General features: G+C 48.1%; 1 protein-coding gene across 5 annotated transcripts in view; it reads left to right on the top strand.

Moving 5' to 3' along the window:
• The window catches only part of PECAM1 (platelet and endothelial cell adhesion molecule 1), a 74,805-nt gene extending 58,194 nt beyond the window's left edge, over positions 1 to 16,611 (top strand). For 2 of the 5 annotated variants that reach the window (XM_087441425.1, XM_087441426.1), the window contains exons 15-18: positions 1,134 to 1,190; positions 10,391 to 10,413; positions 15,236 to 15,288; positions 15,585 to 16,611. In XM_087441425.1, the coding sequence (XP_087297551.1) occupies positions 1,134 to 1,190; positions 10,391 to 10,413; positions 15,236 to 15,271 (116 nt within the window). In that variant the 3' untranslated portion in view covers positions 15,272 to 15,288; positions 15,585 to 16,611. Of the gene's footprint in view, positions 1 to 1,133; positions 1,191 to 1,570; positions 2,551 to 10,390; positions 10,414 to 15,235; positions 15,289 to 15,584 lie in introns of those variants that run through there. The other 3 variants (XM_004432659.3, XM_014789165.2, XM_087441427.1) reach the window with 3 other exon arrangements.
• The last annotated feature ends 269 nt before the right edge of the window (positions 16,612 to 16,880 follow it).

Here is a 16,880-nt window from a genome sequence, read left to right as displayed (position 1 = left end):
GGGTGAGAAAGGGGGGCGTCCCTGGAGCATAGTGAGTGGAAGGAATCTCGGTACAATTAGAGTCCATGAACATGCCCTGGCCATCTGCCCCCGGGGAAAGAAACGTCCGTGTGACGCTGCCCGTGGCGGCAGGAAGCATTTTAGTCTGGGGTTCCGTTTTCTGAGCTGTAGAAGGAGAATGCTGGCCACAGGGATCAGGTGCCTTACTACAATGAGGCTTCCTGGTCCTTTGTGCAGGTGAGAGGAGCCGGGGAAGTGATGGGTCCCATCCTGTTTCCTGAGGGTTTGTGAGTGTGTGTGTGCACACTGGTGTGCAGTCTGTGTGTGCATACTGTGTGTGTGTACATAAGTATGTATACATGTGTGTGTATACACAACCTGTGCATATACATCAACTTAAAATAAAAAGATGGCTATACTGGCGTGCTTTGTCTCCCAAACCCTTGAGTCTCCCCTGGGTATAATCCACACCCTGGGTCGGTCATCTTGTCTGCTGTTCAGAAAGGTCAAGACTGGAAGATCTCAACCCTGTCTGCGCGTTAGAATTTCCCGGGGAGCTCTTAAAACGCACCAGTGCCAGGGCCCACTCCAAACCACTTCTATCAGAATCTGCAGTGGGCCCAGGTGTGGCATTTGAAATCAACTAGCCCAGCTGTCTAGATCTGTAAGCAGTTCTCAGTCCCAGCTGATCCTTAGAGTCACAGACGATGCCCAGGCTCTAACCTAGACCTCGGGTGATTGGGAGGCCACAGCCCAGCATCCTAGGAGAGGCTGGCAGGGCAGCTGGACACAGGGACACAGTGGCAGGGAAAGAGGGATGAGACCACAGAGCTGGAGGCTGCAGGCCTGTGCCAGGGGCCCCTCCACCTACGGCCCTTTAGGTCCAGGGTTCCCACAGTGGCCTGTTGACCTCATACTTCCAGGCTGAGAGTGACACTGGTTAGACCAGGATCTTCTAAAGCCAAGAACTGGGCTTCGTGGTGGCAAGGTCTCCAGGCACTCGTGAAGACAGGCACCTTGGGGTGGGGCCGTGGGAGCCTTGCCCAGGGAGCCTCTGACATTTTCCTGCTTCAGCAGTGGGCTGACCTGGGGCCCAGAGACAGCTATTGACCTTTGCCTCTTCCCTTTTCCAGGTCTGGGAACAAAGGGCACGGAGACAGTGTACAGTGAAATCCGGAAAGCTGACCCTGGTGAGTGAGGGCCCCCTGGCTCCCCCAAGCCTGGGAGGACACTTCCCCCAGAATCATCCATAGGGCCTTGGAGTGGGCAGAGAAAAGAGGGAGCAAAGGAGGCCCAAAAGGGGTGCCACCTCTTACACCAGAGTTGTTGACTCTCTCAACACCCTTAAAAAGTAGTCACGGGTTACATGTGCTATTTATTTAGTCACCAAACATGTTGAATGCCTGCTACAAGGCAGGCAAACAGAACCTCGTACATTCACAATACCTAATGGGTGGGCGAGTGAACGGGAGTGTGTCCTGGCACCACTGTGTGCTCACAGGACGCCTGGCAGGGTTACGGGCACTGTCTCATGACCCCAGAGAAGCTGAGTGGCCCTGCCTATTCTCAGGTGCCAGCCAATGAGCCTCACCTGCTCCTCACACGGGCCCTGGTGCACGGGGGCTCCCAAAGGTCTTGGACAAAATCAGTGCTTTGCTTTGACGATGGCAGTCGCTTCAGCCTGTCTGGGAGAACACTGACTTTGGGGCGGGGGTCCCGATCTGCTCCCACTTCTGTTGACTTCTGCCTAGACGCCACTTCAGTTCCCATCTCCACTGCTTCCTCATGAAGAGCTTCCCACAGGACTGAGCACAGTGGCCAAGCAGACATGGAACTGGGGAAGCTCCCGACCATCTCATTTTTTATGTAATTATTCTATTCCATTCTGGTGAAATGAAATCCACAAAGACTACTTTTAAATTCTGAAAATAAGTCGCAATCCAAAAGGCAGAAACATTCTGGGGGAAACTCACTATGTGGATATCTTGCTTTGTACAACAGACCTCTTTTTAAGTGGATTCTTTGAAAGGAATCATTAAAAGAGCTGGGAGACTTCGATAAAGCCCGGCTACTCCGAGTGTCCACAGACCGGCAGCAGCAACTGTCTCAGGCCCAACCCAGACCCACAGCATCAGAATCTCCAGCATCTGAACTTGACCAAGCTCCCCGAGATTTCTGCTGCTGCCAACATTTGAGAAGCACTATGTTATCTGAAGAGCCTGCTTTTAATCTGAAATATAGGAATCACCCCTTAATCTTTTTGTAAAAATGATATTTTCATGGGTTCCACAGGGGCAGAAACCCAGCCCCTGTGGAAGTTGGCACTGATGGAATGATTTTTGAAAACTGTTTCCCAAGGGATTTTTGGCTTCTGTATCTCATTTTGCCTTCTCAGTACAGTCGGAGCTAGCAAAACACAAATTGGGAAATAAATAGGCTTTCTCCATTCTTCTAGCGTAACAGAAAGCTAAAGGCCAAGTAGGCCTCAGCATTGGTCCTTTTAGGTAATCGTGCAAAAATGCCCCTTCTGTTTTCCCTTAGATTGTTCATTTTCAGTTGCTTTGGTTATACAAATGCTCACATTTATTGAGCGTTTACCGTGCGTGCTGTGGTCTATCTTACATTATCTCTTTCAATCCTCACAATAACTCCCATTTTACAGTTTAGGATGTTGAGGCATAGAGAGGTTCAAACACTTGTCCAAGGTCACACAGCAAGCAAGTCCCCGAGAACTGGCCCACCCTGGAGCCAGACTTGGTGCTCCTGATCACTGAGCTTCACTGCCCTTGGGTTGGGGGAAGGGAAGCTGCTGGAGCATAGAGGCCACAGGGATCCCCACAGGCCACAGGAGACCTTGGGGTCTGCGGTCATCTGAAGCCCTTTACCGCTGGTGAAGGCCACACCCAACGTGGATTCCAAACGTTTGTGTTAGGGGCCCTGCAAATTAGACCAACAAAAGACATTAACAAGAGAAAAACCAAGAGTGATGAGTGACCCAGTGGAGTGGTTAGAATTTGGGGCTTATTTAGCTTGTTAACCAAGAACGATAAATTTATAGAGAAGTGACAAAACAAAGGAAAAGGGGTTCCAAGGGTGGCAAGCTGTGGGAAAGTAAATATGTGGGGACACTAATGGAGTAAGGTTTTTTTGTGCAGGTCCATCTCGGCACCAGCTTTCCATCATCTTCATGGCCATAAAACTCCCTTGGGAGACAGGATTTATGGCAGTCCTCATTTCTCAGAAGTTTCTGCTTTTAGTCAGATAAGGGAAGCTCCTGGAAGGCTTCTTTCTGCATCCGTTGATTCTCATTTGCCTCCAGCTCAAAATAATCCCTATGCCAAAGTGGTATATTTGGGGGTGGCATCTTCTGATTTAAGGCAGCTGTTTAAGTGGGTTCTCTTGGGATCCCCAGACTGGTTCTAGATGCCTGAGTCCTCAGTCCTGAGCTGTTGGAACCTGACTGCTCCCTCTGGCCATGGGCTGGAATGGATCATAGGCACCTAGAACCCAACCCAGTAGGGATTCCAGGTGGTGAAGGGCCCTTTTATGCTGGGAGAGATCTGAGCCCCTGTCCTGGTGCTGCCACTTACCAGCTGTGTGACTTTGACCAAGATGCCTAACCTCTCTGAGACTCAATTTCTTCAACTGTTAAATGAAGATGGGATTAAATGAGAACAGGGAATGAGATAGCCCCAGGGGAGATGGTGCTAATTACCCCAAGCACTTGGTCAGCGTGTCATCCCTACCACATAGTGAGCTTTCAATCCATTTTAGCTGAAAAACGCAAGAAACTTCGAGCCCTAGAGTCCAGTGTCTTGACCAGGGCGAGACCAGAGCCCTCTCCCCACTCCCAGGCCAGCACGCTCCCACTGCCCCATCTGGGCCATCAGGGGTCAGTGGGGCTTGGGTCCCTCTGTAATTTGGTCTCTAACCTGGCAGCCGGCTCCTGCACAGAGGTTGAGGGTAGAGCGAACTGTGGGTCTGTAGCCGAAACCACAGTGCTGCTGCGAAAGCCAGCGCCCCCACCTCGCCTCAGAGGCTCCGGTCCTGGAAGCCAAGGGATTTCCTGTTTCTGAGCATTTCCCACTCAGCTGCTGCTCAAGGAGAGGAGGCTGCAGGCCTTGGTTGATTTCTCTTCCCTTTTCTTTCTTTCTTTTCCTCTTACTCTCAGATGCCCGCTTAATCCTCAAAATCATCGTAGGGTTGATGGAGGCTCTATTATTGACCCTGCTCTACTGACGGGGAAATGGGCCCAGAGGTTAAATAACTTGTCCTAGTCCCAAGGCCAGCGGTGGCAGTGGCAGAGCTGGGATTTGAATGCAGGAAGCCTGGCTGCAGAGTCGCGCTCTACACGAGCCGTCACGTTTCCCCTCTGTGTTGCCAAACCAATTGACAGCGTGCTTCTGCATCTTCCAGCTTTCTTTGTTTGGTTTTCACATTATCATCAACTTAATTAGAGGATTCAACTCTGTCTACTTTAGAAGTTAAGAGTAACAGCCTGGTATGGTCTGGATGACCCTGGGCAAGTCGTGCACATGGACCTCAGTCACCTTCTCTCTGAAATGAGGGGGATGGGCTGGAATCTAGATCAAAGGTTCTCCAGGTTTGTTAAAACAGATGGCTTGGTATCACCTCCTGAGTTTGTGATTCAGTAGTTCTGGAGTGGGGCTGAGAATTTGCATTTCTAACAAATTCCCACGTGCCGCTGCTGCAGGTCCAGTGTCCACACTTTTAGAACAATCTTCTAGATGCTCTAAGTTCCTTCTGATTGCACCAGTCTAAATTCTGCTCTGCCTCTTGTTTGAAGGGTGGATTCTCTTAATCCCCAGCAATCCTGGTGGGATTGCTCAGGGTTGGCCAGCAGAGATAACCCAGAAACACTGTGTGTGTGTGTGTGTGTGTGTGTGTGTGTGTGTGTGTGTGTGTGTGTGTTGGGGGAGGGGAGACCCACAATAAAATCAAGGCCCTGGTGGAGAGTGGGCCTCTGGGCAGGTCAGGGAGAAGGCTGAGTGCAGAGCTGAGTCTTTTCTAACCTTTCCTTCTTAATTTTTTCTTCTTCCCCATATGAATTTCTCAGTTCCCCATCGTCTTTCAAGCAGCACTTCAGGGCTGGCTATTTTGGGAAATGGCTCACAGGGCGTAGTTCTGGCTCTTAAACCCCCTTTTTCCCCTGAGTGATACAAAGGAAAACTGCTCCTCTAGATAAGCAAAAGGGCATTGGGCAGGCCTGCCTCCAAGGAGCAGCCCCAGGGCGGAGCTCTGAGTAGGACCAGGGCCCTGCAGAGAGTGTTGGGGGCTGCCAGCTGAGGAATGTCGGGGATCTCGTAGGCCATGGGAGTCACCAGATCTTTGCAATCTTGGCTTTAGGTTCTAAGCTCAGCTTTTTTTTTTTTTTTTTAACTTGGTAAAATATACATAACACTTGCCATTTTAACTACTTTTAAGTATACATTTCAGTGGCACTAAGTACATTCGCATTGTTGTACAACCATCACCATCATCCATCTCCAGAACTTTTTCATTTTTCCAGACTGATACTCCATACCCATTAAACAATAACTCCTCACTCTCCCCAGCCCCTGGCAATGACCATTCTACTCTGTGTCTCTGTGAATTTGACTACACTCAGCTTGTTCATCTGTTAAATGAGGTGGTTAATGAGTGATCTTAAGTTGCCTTCCAGTCATAACATTCAGAGAGTTTCAATGTCCTGGCATTTGGAAATGATGGCCATTTGTCTATGCCTTGGTCACTCCAGACCCATGCCCCTGAACGTGTTGGTGGGGAGTCAGTCACTTAGAGTCACTCCCTGGGTCCCTTGGAGCCAATCCTAATCCTGTACCCACCGTTGACTCTCAAGTTTACCCTTCAAATCTGAATTAAGCCATGGGTCTCAGGGGCCACTTTACTGGGTTTCTGCTGCATTCATGTCAGCTGGAGTCCAGCCTGGATGGTTTTTGTACTGCGAACCTAACGGAAAACATCCTAAGTAGGGGTTTGGTTTCAGCTCTGCCCTTATCAGGTTATATGACTTGGCCTCACCCCACTTCTCCCTTGGGCATCAGCTTTCTCATTAACTCTCTGTAAAATACCCCTGACCTGTGTAGAATTGCTGCAGAGTGAACATCTCAGTGTGTTTGTGTGGCCCTTGGGTGGATAAAGGCTGTGGTAGGCAGGTGGGTTCTATAAAATGAGAAGGAGGGGGCGTCTCTTCCAACTCAGCATCTCCCGCTGGGTCATGGCTATGGTCATGCAAGTCTGCTTTGCCATTTGGAGCCTACAAGTTTGTTGACATATAGCCAAACTAACATCTTGTCCAAGCAATGAACTCTTAGTCTAAGGCAAGGAAGCCTCTTGATCTTTGAGCTTTCCCCCCTTCCAGATGTTAGATGATTCCTTGCTTTATGTTCCCTGCCTATTAGGGAGGGAAGGAGAGCGGTCCCTGGTACTAGGAAAATTATATCAGAAAGAGACCAAATTGAGAGATGCCTAAGGAGAAGTGAAAGCAAGCCCTGGGATACAGCCAAACAGGCTGAGAAAGAGTTTTTGCCTCTCAGTAAGATTCAGCTTCCTTAGGGAAATGGAGAAACTGATAATTTCCTCATAATTTGTATCTGCAAGCTTAGCACTTGAGGTTTTTTAAGTTCTTACTCTCTTTTCATTATTGTATAAGGTTAGGTTTTGCAAATCCCAGTCAGCAATAGTAGATCTAGTTACAGCTTATCAGAAATGGGAAAAGTAGTCTGTTTTTATGTCTCTTACTAAGCAGTAATGTAGGTGGTCCTAAGAAGTGAGCATTTAAAGTAAGTAGGTCAGGTTACAGTTTGGTACCTTTCTCTCTTAACACCTAACTAGAGCCAATTTACTCCCATCCCCTTTAGCTTTGGACTTTATGCAAGATAAGCTTGTACCCACCCGAGTTCTCTTGGTTTTGAAGGCGGCATCCTCCCAGGGCTGTTATAGCTTTGCTGTTCTGGGTTGCAGGGCGAGCTGGGGTCAGAAGCCCCCTAACCTCTCTTCTGGCTTATGGTCCACTTCCTCCTTCTCTGACTGGTGCCCACTAATCCAAGGAAAGGTTTGATTTTCTTTTCCTCTGCCTTGTTCTCCTAGTGCTCTCCTGGTGACAAGAACTAAAAGAGAGACACTGTAGCTGGCTAGGGAACCTCTCCATAAACACATGGCTGTCCATGGCTTGCTCAGCAACTTCACTCAACCGGGTTGAGCCTTGTGTGAACTGCAATTTCTGGCTAGCCAGGAAAGTTTGTATCTTTACTCCAATAATCTTTACTCAGTACTTGATTGTTTTACAGTGCTCCAGCTTATTCTGAAAGAACTTTATAAAATGGCTTGCAGTTCATCTAAAGCAAGATGTATTAACATATATTTACACCAGTTTTTAAGACAGAAGACTAAAGTGGTTTATTACAATTAGCAACACAGTCAAGTTCTTGCCTATGAAAGAACTCAGGTCTAGGATAAGATTTCCACAGCTTAGCACAGTGGTTCTCAATGCAGAAGACATTTGCAATGTTTGGAGACATTTTTGGTTGTCATAATTTGGGGGAGAGGAGGGGTGCTACTGCGTCTAATGGATGGAGGCCAGGGATACTGCTAAACATCTTCCAATGTACAGGACAACTCCACAACAAAGAATTATCCAGCCCAGAATGTCAATAGTGCCAGTGTTAAGAAACCCTGGTTTAGAGGAATCCACCTCCTGCGATTCTTCCAACAGGAGAGCTGGTTTTCCTCTCTAGATATCCTGTGCCCACCTTGGAAGGTGTCCTAGGCATATCCCACCTGACAACTGGTGGCCCTGAGAAGAGATGCCAAGTCTCGCTCCAGACCCTAACCTATGTCTTTTGGGTCAGACAGGGCCCACCTTCCTGTCTGAGGATCTGCTCACTCAGCCTCCATCTTCTGCTTTCTCTTTGCCTGGAATTCAGACTTCCAGGATCCTTCTTAAGGGGGAAGAAGTCCAATGTACCAAAAGTGGCTGGTCATTGAGACAGGACCAAAGAACAGAGGGCCTCAATGTCATGTCCCCTCTGGGAAGGAGGGAAGAGCACTTGAGAGTCCCCACCCTTCCTGAAGGCCCAGAGCCAGCCAGCCCAGCGGGCACTGCCAATCCTGCCTCCAGAGAGCTGTTTCCTGCTTCAGAATGTGAGAGGGTAAAAAAATACTTCATAAAAAAAATGGATGCTACCCACCAGATTCCATTTTTGTGGTGGTTGCTCCATTACCAAAAAGAAACAGGGCCGGCCCCATGGTTTAGCGGTTAAGTGCACGCGCTCTGCTACTGGCGGCCCGGGTTCGGATCCCGGGCGCGCACCGGCGCATCGCTTCTCCGGCCATGCTGAGGCCGCGTCCCACATACAGCAACTAGAAGGATGTGCAGCTATGACATACAACTATCTACTGGGGCTTTGGGGAAAAAAAGGAGGAGGATTGGCAATAGATGTTAGCTCAGAGCCGGTCTTCCTCAGCAAAAAAAAGAGGAGGATTAGCATGGATGTTAGCTCAGGGCCAATCTTCCTCACAAAAAAAAAAAAAAGAAAAAGAAACAAAACAACAAGAGTGCGTAAACTTGGTGTTCCATCGGTATCATCAGCATACTTGAATTTTAGTGTTTCGTGTTCGTATTGCTTTAGGAAACAGCCCGAGGCTCTTTCCCTCTTATGTCTGATTCCAGAGCCCTGGGGGTTTGGAGGAGCGGGAAGCGTGGGGTCCTTTGGGTCCTCCCAGGTCAGATTTGGGTTGGGGGGTGGGGTGCTGCCCACAGCCTCACTCAATGTGTGGAAGTTTAGACAATGGCATGACTTTGTGGTTGGGCTGATTCATCCATTTGGCTTTTGATGCCTGCCTCTGGCGAGCCAGGACAGAGAGGGGGCCCCTTAGGAACTTCTGGCCCTGTTCCCTCTAGAGGGGACGCACAATGGAGCTGTGATAAGACAGGGTTCGAGGAGGAAGTGGACTTGTGGAAACAGGATATTTTTAAGTTAGAGAAAGAAACAGAAGGGTTGTGACTCTTGTTGTGACAGACAGGCCCTGAAACTGCCCAAGATTCAGAAGGGACCCGGTTTGAGTTTGGGCGGTAAGGTAGAAACCGAGGCCCCTTGGCATGCTTCCCTCAAGTAAGACTGAGGACCTGGGGAGGGATTATGACCCTCCAGCCGTTACCTTTACCACCTTTAAGAACGGCACCCACTCCCAGTACTCACATCTATCTCCTCTGGGGCCTTCCCCAGGCAGCAAGAGGTCCCTGTGGCTTCTCCGTTTTCAGGACTATGTCCCTAGCGAGCTATTTGGGGAATCAGCCCCAACATGTAGGCCACTACCCATTCAGAATGTCTGCTATTAGTGGGGGCCTGGTCCAATCCAAAGGGGCAAACCAAACGCCTCTCTTGCCTCTTGTAGTGAAATTGTCTCTAACTAATGCAGGCGGGGATCACTCACCTTCAACACAATGTCTCCTCTTCTGCTTGGTCTTTCTCACCCTCACTGTCATCTTCCTGACATTTGGCCAGCGTCATTTTGATCACTGCCGCCTGGCAGAGCCAGGAGTCCCAGCAAGCACTCTGGCAAGATGACGGTGTGGCCTCCGGACAGTTGAGACGTGGCTCCCCAGGGGAAGGGATGTGGGGACCCCGTTCTTTGGACAGCACTTGGGCCATATATGCCAAGAGCGTTGACAATGCTTATACCTTCTGCTCCATTGATCCCAGAAGTGGAAAACTAGTATGAAATATGGAAATAGCTTTATTCCCAAAGAGGGTACTGGCAGCATTATTTAAAATAGCAAAAACTGGAAAGAACCTATATTTTTAAAATAAGGAACTGGTTAAGTAAACAATTGCACATCCATTTAATGATTATTATGCAGCTACTAACCATTATGTTTCAGAAGGTGCCAGAAAATGTTTATAAAATCATGTTTTGTGAAAAGGATCAGCTATAAAATGGCATATTCTGTATAATTATAACTCCAAAAAGAAGCCTTCTCATAGTTGAAAATGAGGGCAAAAGTGTTAACAGAGTTTGAAAAGTGAAACCAGAGGTAATTTTTATCTACTATTTTCTACTTTTCTGTAGTTTTCAGTTTTTTCTAAAATAACTTGTGGTACTAATTTTTTAAAAAACTGTTTAAATGTCCCATGAGCTGTCAGGGACTTTATATGCTCATCATGTGGAGCTACAGGGCCCAGGGGAAGCTGTCTGTGGGCAGAGGAGGCGTAAACCTGGGCACACGGTGAGCTGGCGGGTCTGCATCTCCTGCACTTCCACCCTCCCCCTTTTTCCTTTACCTGCTCAGCCTCTGAGATGTTGGGGGTGGGGAGCCTAACCCGTGCTCTTTGCGTGGCTCACCTCCATGTTATCCTCTATTTTGCAGATTTCGTGGAAAACAGATATTCTGTAAGTACACATTTCATGAACATTATTTTTTAAAAACAGTCCATTGAACAGTGAAATATTTCCAGACTTACCCAGGTTCTGCATTCTCACTAATTACACCCCTGTACTGGCCTCCTCTGTTTTAGACCAGGAGCCCTGGTTTCCTCTGACTAGCCTGGGCCTTTGGAGGTTTGGTCATCAGGCTTGGCCAGGTTTTCTGGGCCAGTTGTAGTTTTGAATATTCTCTCCTACTATTTCCATCATTACGTCTCAGCTTACATATGAAGAGACGCCCTGGAAATCCCCTCAAAAGCCTGAGAATCTTGGGCACTTAGTTCCGAATGAGCAAAGTACGCATTTCCTCCTGGTCCAGGGTTCAGTCTTGGGAAGGGAGGCAGATTCAGGGCGTAATGCTTGGAGGAGTGGAGCACCCAACAGCTCATTTAAACTTCGAGATCGTATGCCCGTCACCCTTACACACCAGGCCCTCTGCTGCAAGGGACACTCAAGGTCCTTGACCAAATGAGGGAATCAGATGAGTTATCACTGATGAGAAAGCAAGGTGATAACAGCTCCACCAGATACTATGGGAACATAGAAGAGAGGGGCTGCATTCTGCCTGGTTAGCAGTCTGTTCACCAAGGAGGGGTCATCTGGACAGGCCGTGAAGAATGAGTGGGATTACAGCAGCCTCCAGGTAGAAATACCAGCAGAGGCAAAGGCATGAGGGACAGAGCAGTTTCAAGCAGCTCAGAATGGGAGGAGAAGAGGGTGACAGTGACAATCGATAGGAAGAGGTCAGTTAGGACTTGCATGTGAAGGACTTGAGTGCCTCATTATGAACTCCAATACTTTCATTCTGTAGGAAATAGAGCATTTAGGAAGCTGCTACTTGGCAGATGGGAATATTTAAAAGATATGCAGGGGCTGAGCCCGTGGCATAGTGGTTAAGTTCGCGTGCTCCACTTTTGCAACCCACCCAGGATTCGCGGATTCGGATCCCGGGCGTGGACCTACTCACCACTTGTCAAGCCACGCTGTGGCGGCATCCCACATATAAAGTAGAGGAGGATGGGCACGGATGTTAGCCCAGGGCCAATCTTCCTCAGCAAAAAGAGGAGGATTGGCAACAGATGTTAGCTCAGGACTAATCTTCCTCACCAAAAAATAAAAAAATAAAAAATAAATAAAAAAGATAAATAAAATAAAAGAAATGCAGAGGTTCAAGTTCAAATTTTGCAAAGACCCTGCCCCTCCATCCCCTATCTTCCTACTCCTAATCTTTTTATGAGCTACCCAGCAGCACAGGAGTTAACTATCTGGGCAGCTAGTATCTTAAGAAATGAGGAATTTGCCTCACGAACTACTTCTTTAAGGTCTGGGAAGAACTTTGAGCAAGATTGCTGGTAGCCCTTCCAATGGGCCCCTGGCTTCCTTTGTTTTGCCCAAGTCTGAATTCTTGTAAAACAGAGAACTCATTATGCCTCTGATGGACAGGAAGCCACTGACATTCTTTTTACGGAGGAAAGCTATCAATTTAAGGAAAGGAAAAATGAATTGAATGTCTTTTTCTAGACTATACCCACTCAGACTCCTGAAATCAGAGACTATTGCATTGGAAGGGCAGGGAGCCCAATTTATAGGTGTGAAAACCGAGGCCTGAATTGGCAGAACAGCTTGTGCAGGGTCACCCAGCTAGTTAATAGCAGAGCCAGGACCAGAACTCAGGTCTCCAGACTCCCTGGCCGGTCTACAACACAACACTCCCTCCAAGAAGTGATGTCACTGCCCCAGCCATCATGGCCTTGAGAGTGGAAGGTAAGAATGGGCAGTGTGGGACCCGGATAGAGGGATGTTCTCCCACTGCAGTAAACATGGTTGTGTCCACCCAAGGCAGGTCTGCTGGACCTGTAGGACCCACTTATTTACTTTGTCTTCAATCCAACGGTCTCTCTGGACAAAGGCTCCGAGCTCCAGGACACACAGAACTTGCCCTTTCCCCAGAAGCTGGCCCGTGGGCCCAGAAGTCTGCTCCTAGGATGCTCCTGGGACCTCACCCATGGCTAGTCCTGAGACCTCACCCATGGCTAGTCCTGCCTCCCAAAATAATAAAGACTTTTGGCGGGAGCGCAGTGGTTCCCAGCCATTGGGAAAGGGATTTTGAATCTTGAAGCAAATGCATTTTGTTTATAAAAGAAGCAGGTATAGTTTCCCTAATAATCAGCTGGTGAGGGTCAGGAGAAAATTAATTGAATTGCCCAGCAGGGAAATGGGAGGGGATTTCCTTCCTCAAATCAAACCTGGCGATCATTCCCAGTTGTTTAATGGCCGTTGCTTCTGAAAACATATTGGAGGAAATATCTTAACAATGAGATAGCCACTTAGCCAAATACTAATTTAGTATTGTTTGACTTGCTTCAATGGCACATTCTGACTTCATTTTTCCTCTGCCATTTTTGCCTTGTTTATAAATCGTGTTTGTGGCCCAGGCAGACAGATAACGTGAAAGAGAACACCCTGTACTTAAGTGAAAGAGGTGAATCTGGACCTGCGTGGGTCTTAGGATCTTGGAAAGAACCTTGCCTTCTTACTAAAAAAAGGCAATTCCCAGTTACAGCTCACCTCCCCCTACTCCTGGGAGCCAGCAGGTGGCTGCACTGCAGTGGGAACTGCCCAGGAGTTGGGATCAAGAGACTGGAGTGTGAGTTTCAGCTCTCCAGCCATCTTTTGGGTGAGCCTCAAGCCTGAGCTTCCCAATCTGTAAAACGGAGATGATGATGACAACAACAAAAACAATAATAGCTACCCATGAGGAGTGTCTTAAGGGTTAAATGAGAAACACATGTGCAAAATGCAAACTACCGTATAAACACTAGTTGATTATCTATTTTAAAGTTCCTTTCATCAAACACTCTGGCAGTTTGGGGTGTGGCTAGGGAATTTATCTCACTTGGCCCTGAAATGCCCCTGTCACATGAGGAAGATGTGACAGTGGTTTACCCAAGGCACAGGATTCCACCAAAGCCAGCCTTTGACTTAGGAATCAGAGACCCCGTTAAAACTTGACATTTCCCTGACTAGCCATTTACTATCCGTGTCACTTTGGGCAGATCTTCTAACCTCTCAGGGCCTCAGTTTCCTCATCTGTAAATTGGAGGTAATAACCCCGCCACCCACCCCCCAGTTGTTGCAAGGATTAAATGAGCACCTAGTACAGGCTTGGTTTATTGGAAGTGCTCATAAGAGGCACATTCTAGAAGCAGGAATAGAGATCCCACAAGTGTTAGAAGCAAAATGGCACTTGAGAGCATCCACATCATGTTCTGGCCAGAGGTGGGGTGATTTCATGGCTGTACTTGGGTGGCTGACGGCTGGCCTCTGAGTCAAGCACAGGCAAGACCACAGACCTTGGATGTGAGCGTGTTAACCTTTACTTCAAAATCCCTAAGGCCCAGTTGACTGTGGCCCAGCCCTTCCCATTTCTGGGACTGGTTCTGTAAGCAGCTCCCCAAGCACACATTTCCCCCAGAGAGGGAGAGCAGAGGTGTCTGGGGAGGGACTTGGTCTGGGGCCTGCAGAAAGGCTGGACCCCAGGGTCACCCGTGCAGGTGGAGCAAAAAATTGGGGGCAAGGGTAGCTGGCAGGGCTGGCGGGCCTCCAGCCCCATGAGGACAACACAGCTCTCTTGGCCCGCTTGCCCCGGTCTCTCCTGACAAAGGAGGAGGAAGACCCTCGGCCTTCCAGCTGGAAGACCAGCATCCTGTTCCGAGAGGATCCTCAGACCCAGCAGGGCCAGAACAAACAAGGACTCTAGCTCACCCCACCCTCAGGGAGCCAACCAGCCCAGCCATGGGGTTCCCAAGGTCCTGGCTAATCCTCACAGCTTCTCCTGCTCCTGCCTTCCTGAGTTCCACCTGCAGCAGGGTGCCCTGTGCTCACGGAGGAACCAGAGTCGTGGACTCAGATGGTGTCTGCTCTTCAGGGCTCACCATTGCCCAGGGCCCCTCTATTCCAGTAGCTCCCAGCATGCTCCACTCTTGCCCCCTCGCTCCATCCATTTGTCAAAGTCTGCCCCACCTTGGAGGCTGCTCCAGAGCCACTTCCCTGAAGCCTTCTGGGATTCCCTCTCTGCCCAGCTAGGGTCCTCTCACTGCCCCTGGACTCCTTCTGCAGTTTGTTGGGACCGCTTCCACCTTGTACTTCTTGGTGGCATCGTTTGTCAATTATTGAGAGGATATAAAATTCTTAGGGGCAGTTTCTTGCATCTTCAGCGTAGAGAACAGTGCCTGGGTCAGGTGGGGGTCCAGTCACTGATGGTAGGTGACACAAATACCATACGAAGCATTTAGAGAACACTGCAAGATGACATATGGAATCTTTTTTTATTGTGGTGAAACATACACAACATAAAATTTACCATTTTAACCATTTTTAAGTGTACAGTTTGGTGACATTAAGTACATTCACATTGTTGTGCAACCATCACCACCATCTATCCACAGAACTTTTTTATCATTCCAAACCAAAACTCTGTCCCCATTAAACACTAACTCCCCGTTCCTCCCAGCCCCTGTCAACCACTATTCTACTTTCTGTCTCTACGAATTTGACCACTCTGGGTACCTCATATAAGTGGAATGATACAGAATTTGCTTCTTTTGTGTCTGGCCTGTTTCACTTAGCCTGACATTTTCAAAGTTTATCCATGTTGAAATTATCAGAATTTTATTCCTTTTTAAGGCAGAATCATATAATTTTAAAACATGTAAGTTTGATCATATGACTTCACTCCTTCATTTTTGAAATTAAAAAACAGACCTAGAGAAGGTTCATCTCATTTTAGAGGCAGAGCTGGAACAAGAAGCCAGGTCTCTCTTAACTTCACTTTTACTGGGGGTAAGTGTAGAACCCATGGGACATAGTGCTGGGTGCACAGTGGGTGCTTGATGGAGTTGGTTGACGGCCTGATGTGCTACATGTATAGGGGGAGTAGAGCACAGTGGACATAGAGAGAAGGGAGAAATGAGTGTGGGTAGGAGCTGCCCCGACAGGGTGGGGATACCAGGGGATGACAGCACTGTTTTGGAGTTCCTTTGAGAAGACCTGTCTGCAATTTTGCATATCTTTCCACTAGGCCAGTCTTCAGTCCTGAAGTGTGTCACCATAGCTTGTCTTGTCTCTTGTCACTACAGAGAACCGAAGGCTCCCTTGATGGAACTTAGGACTGCAAGAGTCCTGGGAGGACATCCACATTCCAAGAAGAGCAGACGATTCCTGTATTCCAAGAGCTCTGTGCACTTATTTATGAACCTGCTCTGCTCCCACTGCACATAGCAATTCCTCAGACCAAGTCACCAGTTCTTAAATCCATCTTACTACATTTATGTTGCGTATAAAGAGATGCATAGAGGCTGGCTAATTTCCAACATGGCCCACCTCCCACCAAGTTGGAGCATCCTCGAGAGTGGAGAGCTGCAGAAGGAGGTTCAGAGTAAACAGGCCATTGGGATATTTCGAAACTTGAATATTTTGTCTTGTACAGAGATAAAGAACTTTTCCAAGTACCCTCATACACAGAAACCTGTTTTTGTTTTGCAGTCACTCACTTCTAGCGAATGGCCTGGCTTAGGGGCTAGTTTTTCTCTTTGCCTTTGGTCCTTCCAAGGCCTGTGGCTCTGGGTAGTCCTTGTTCCTTGGAAGTGCACAGCATGACCAGAGAGCGGCACCCTGTCCCCTCTATGACCTCACCCACCACAAATGGGAAAACAAAGCTGCTTGGGAGCGACCCCTTTGGATGCCAACTTGAAGACAAGGTTCATTCCAGGCAATGCACAAAATAGAAAATGAAGTTGGACAAAGCACAGATGTTCTTAAGCTGTTTTTCTATACCCTTTCTTTCTTTTTCCTCTACCTTGCTGAAGGCTGAAAGACAGGAAGATGATGGCCTACAGCAAATATTGTTTTTAATAGAAAAATGAAATGCATATTTTTCTTACTAATTTTTTTTTATTTATTCCTTCCTAAGGAAATGGTCTCTTGAGGTCTTAAGATGTTTCTGATGGTGTCTTGAGTGGGTGGACGAGGGGCTGTGGCCATTTTGTGGTGGAATTTCACTAGTGAGCACACCTAACCGAAACCACGTCCCCCATCCACCTCAGAGTCATGGCTGCAGGGACACTGTGGGGTGTTATATTAAATAAATTTGATCTTTACTCTTCACAGACCTGTGAAATGTCATCTTCTGAGAGGCCACGTGCATATAGAATATCTGTAGTGCTCAAGGACTCCTCAGGCCTTCTGAAGTGACAGAGAAAACCAGGCAGGTCTCATCAGCAGGCTGAGAGGCCAAGGGCCTGTGTGGTGTCATTATCCACTCAATATCCATTGGCTAGTCTTCAGTGTTTGCTTCCCAGCTGAAGACCTCTAGGCCATCCCTGGCAGATAGGGTTGTTAGACTGAGCAAAAAAGCAACAAAAACCCCAAAAAAC

The sequence above is a fragment of the Ceratotherium simum genome, chromosome 16, assembly GCF_057802395.1.
Source record: "Ceratotherium simum simum isolate JZ-2026a chromosome 16, ASM5780239v1, whole genome shotgun sequence".
NCBI lineage: Eukaryota > Metazoa > Chordata > Mammalia > Perissodactyla > Rhinocerotidae > Ceratotherium > Ceratotherium simum.
This window is presented reverse-complemented; position numbering and strand designations above follow the sequence as displayed.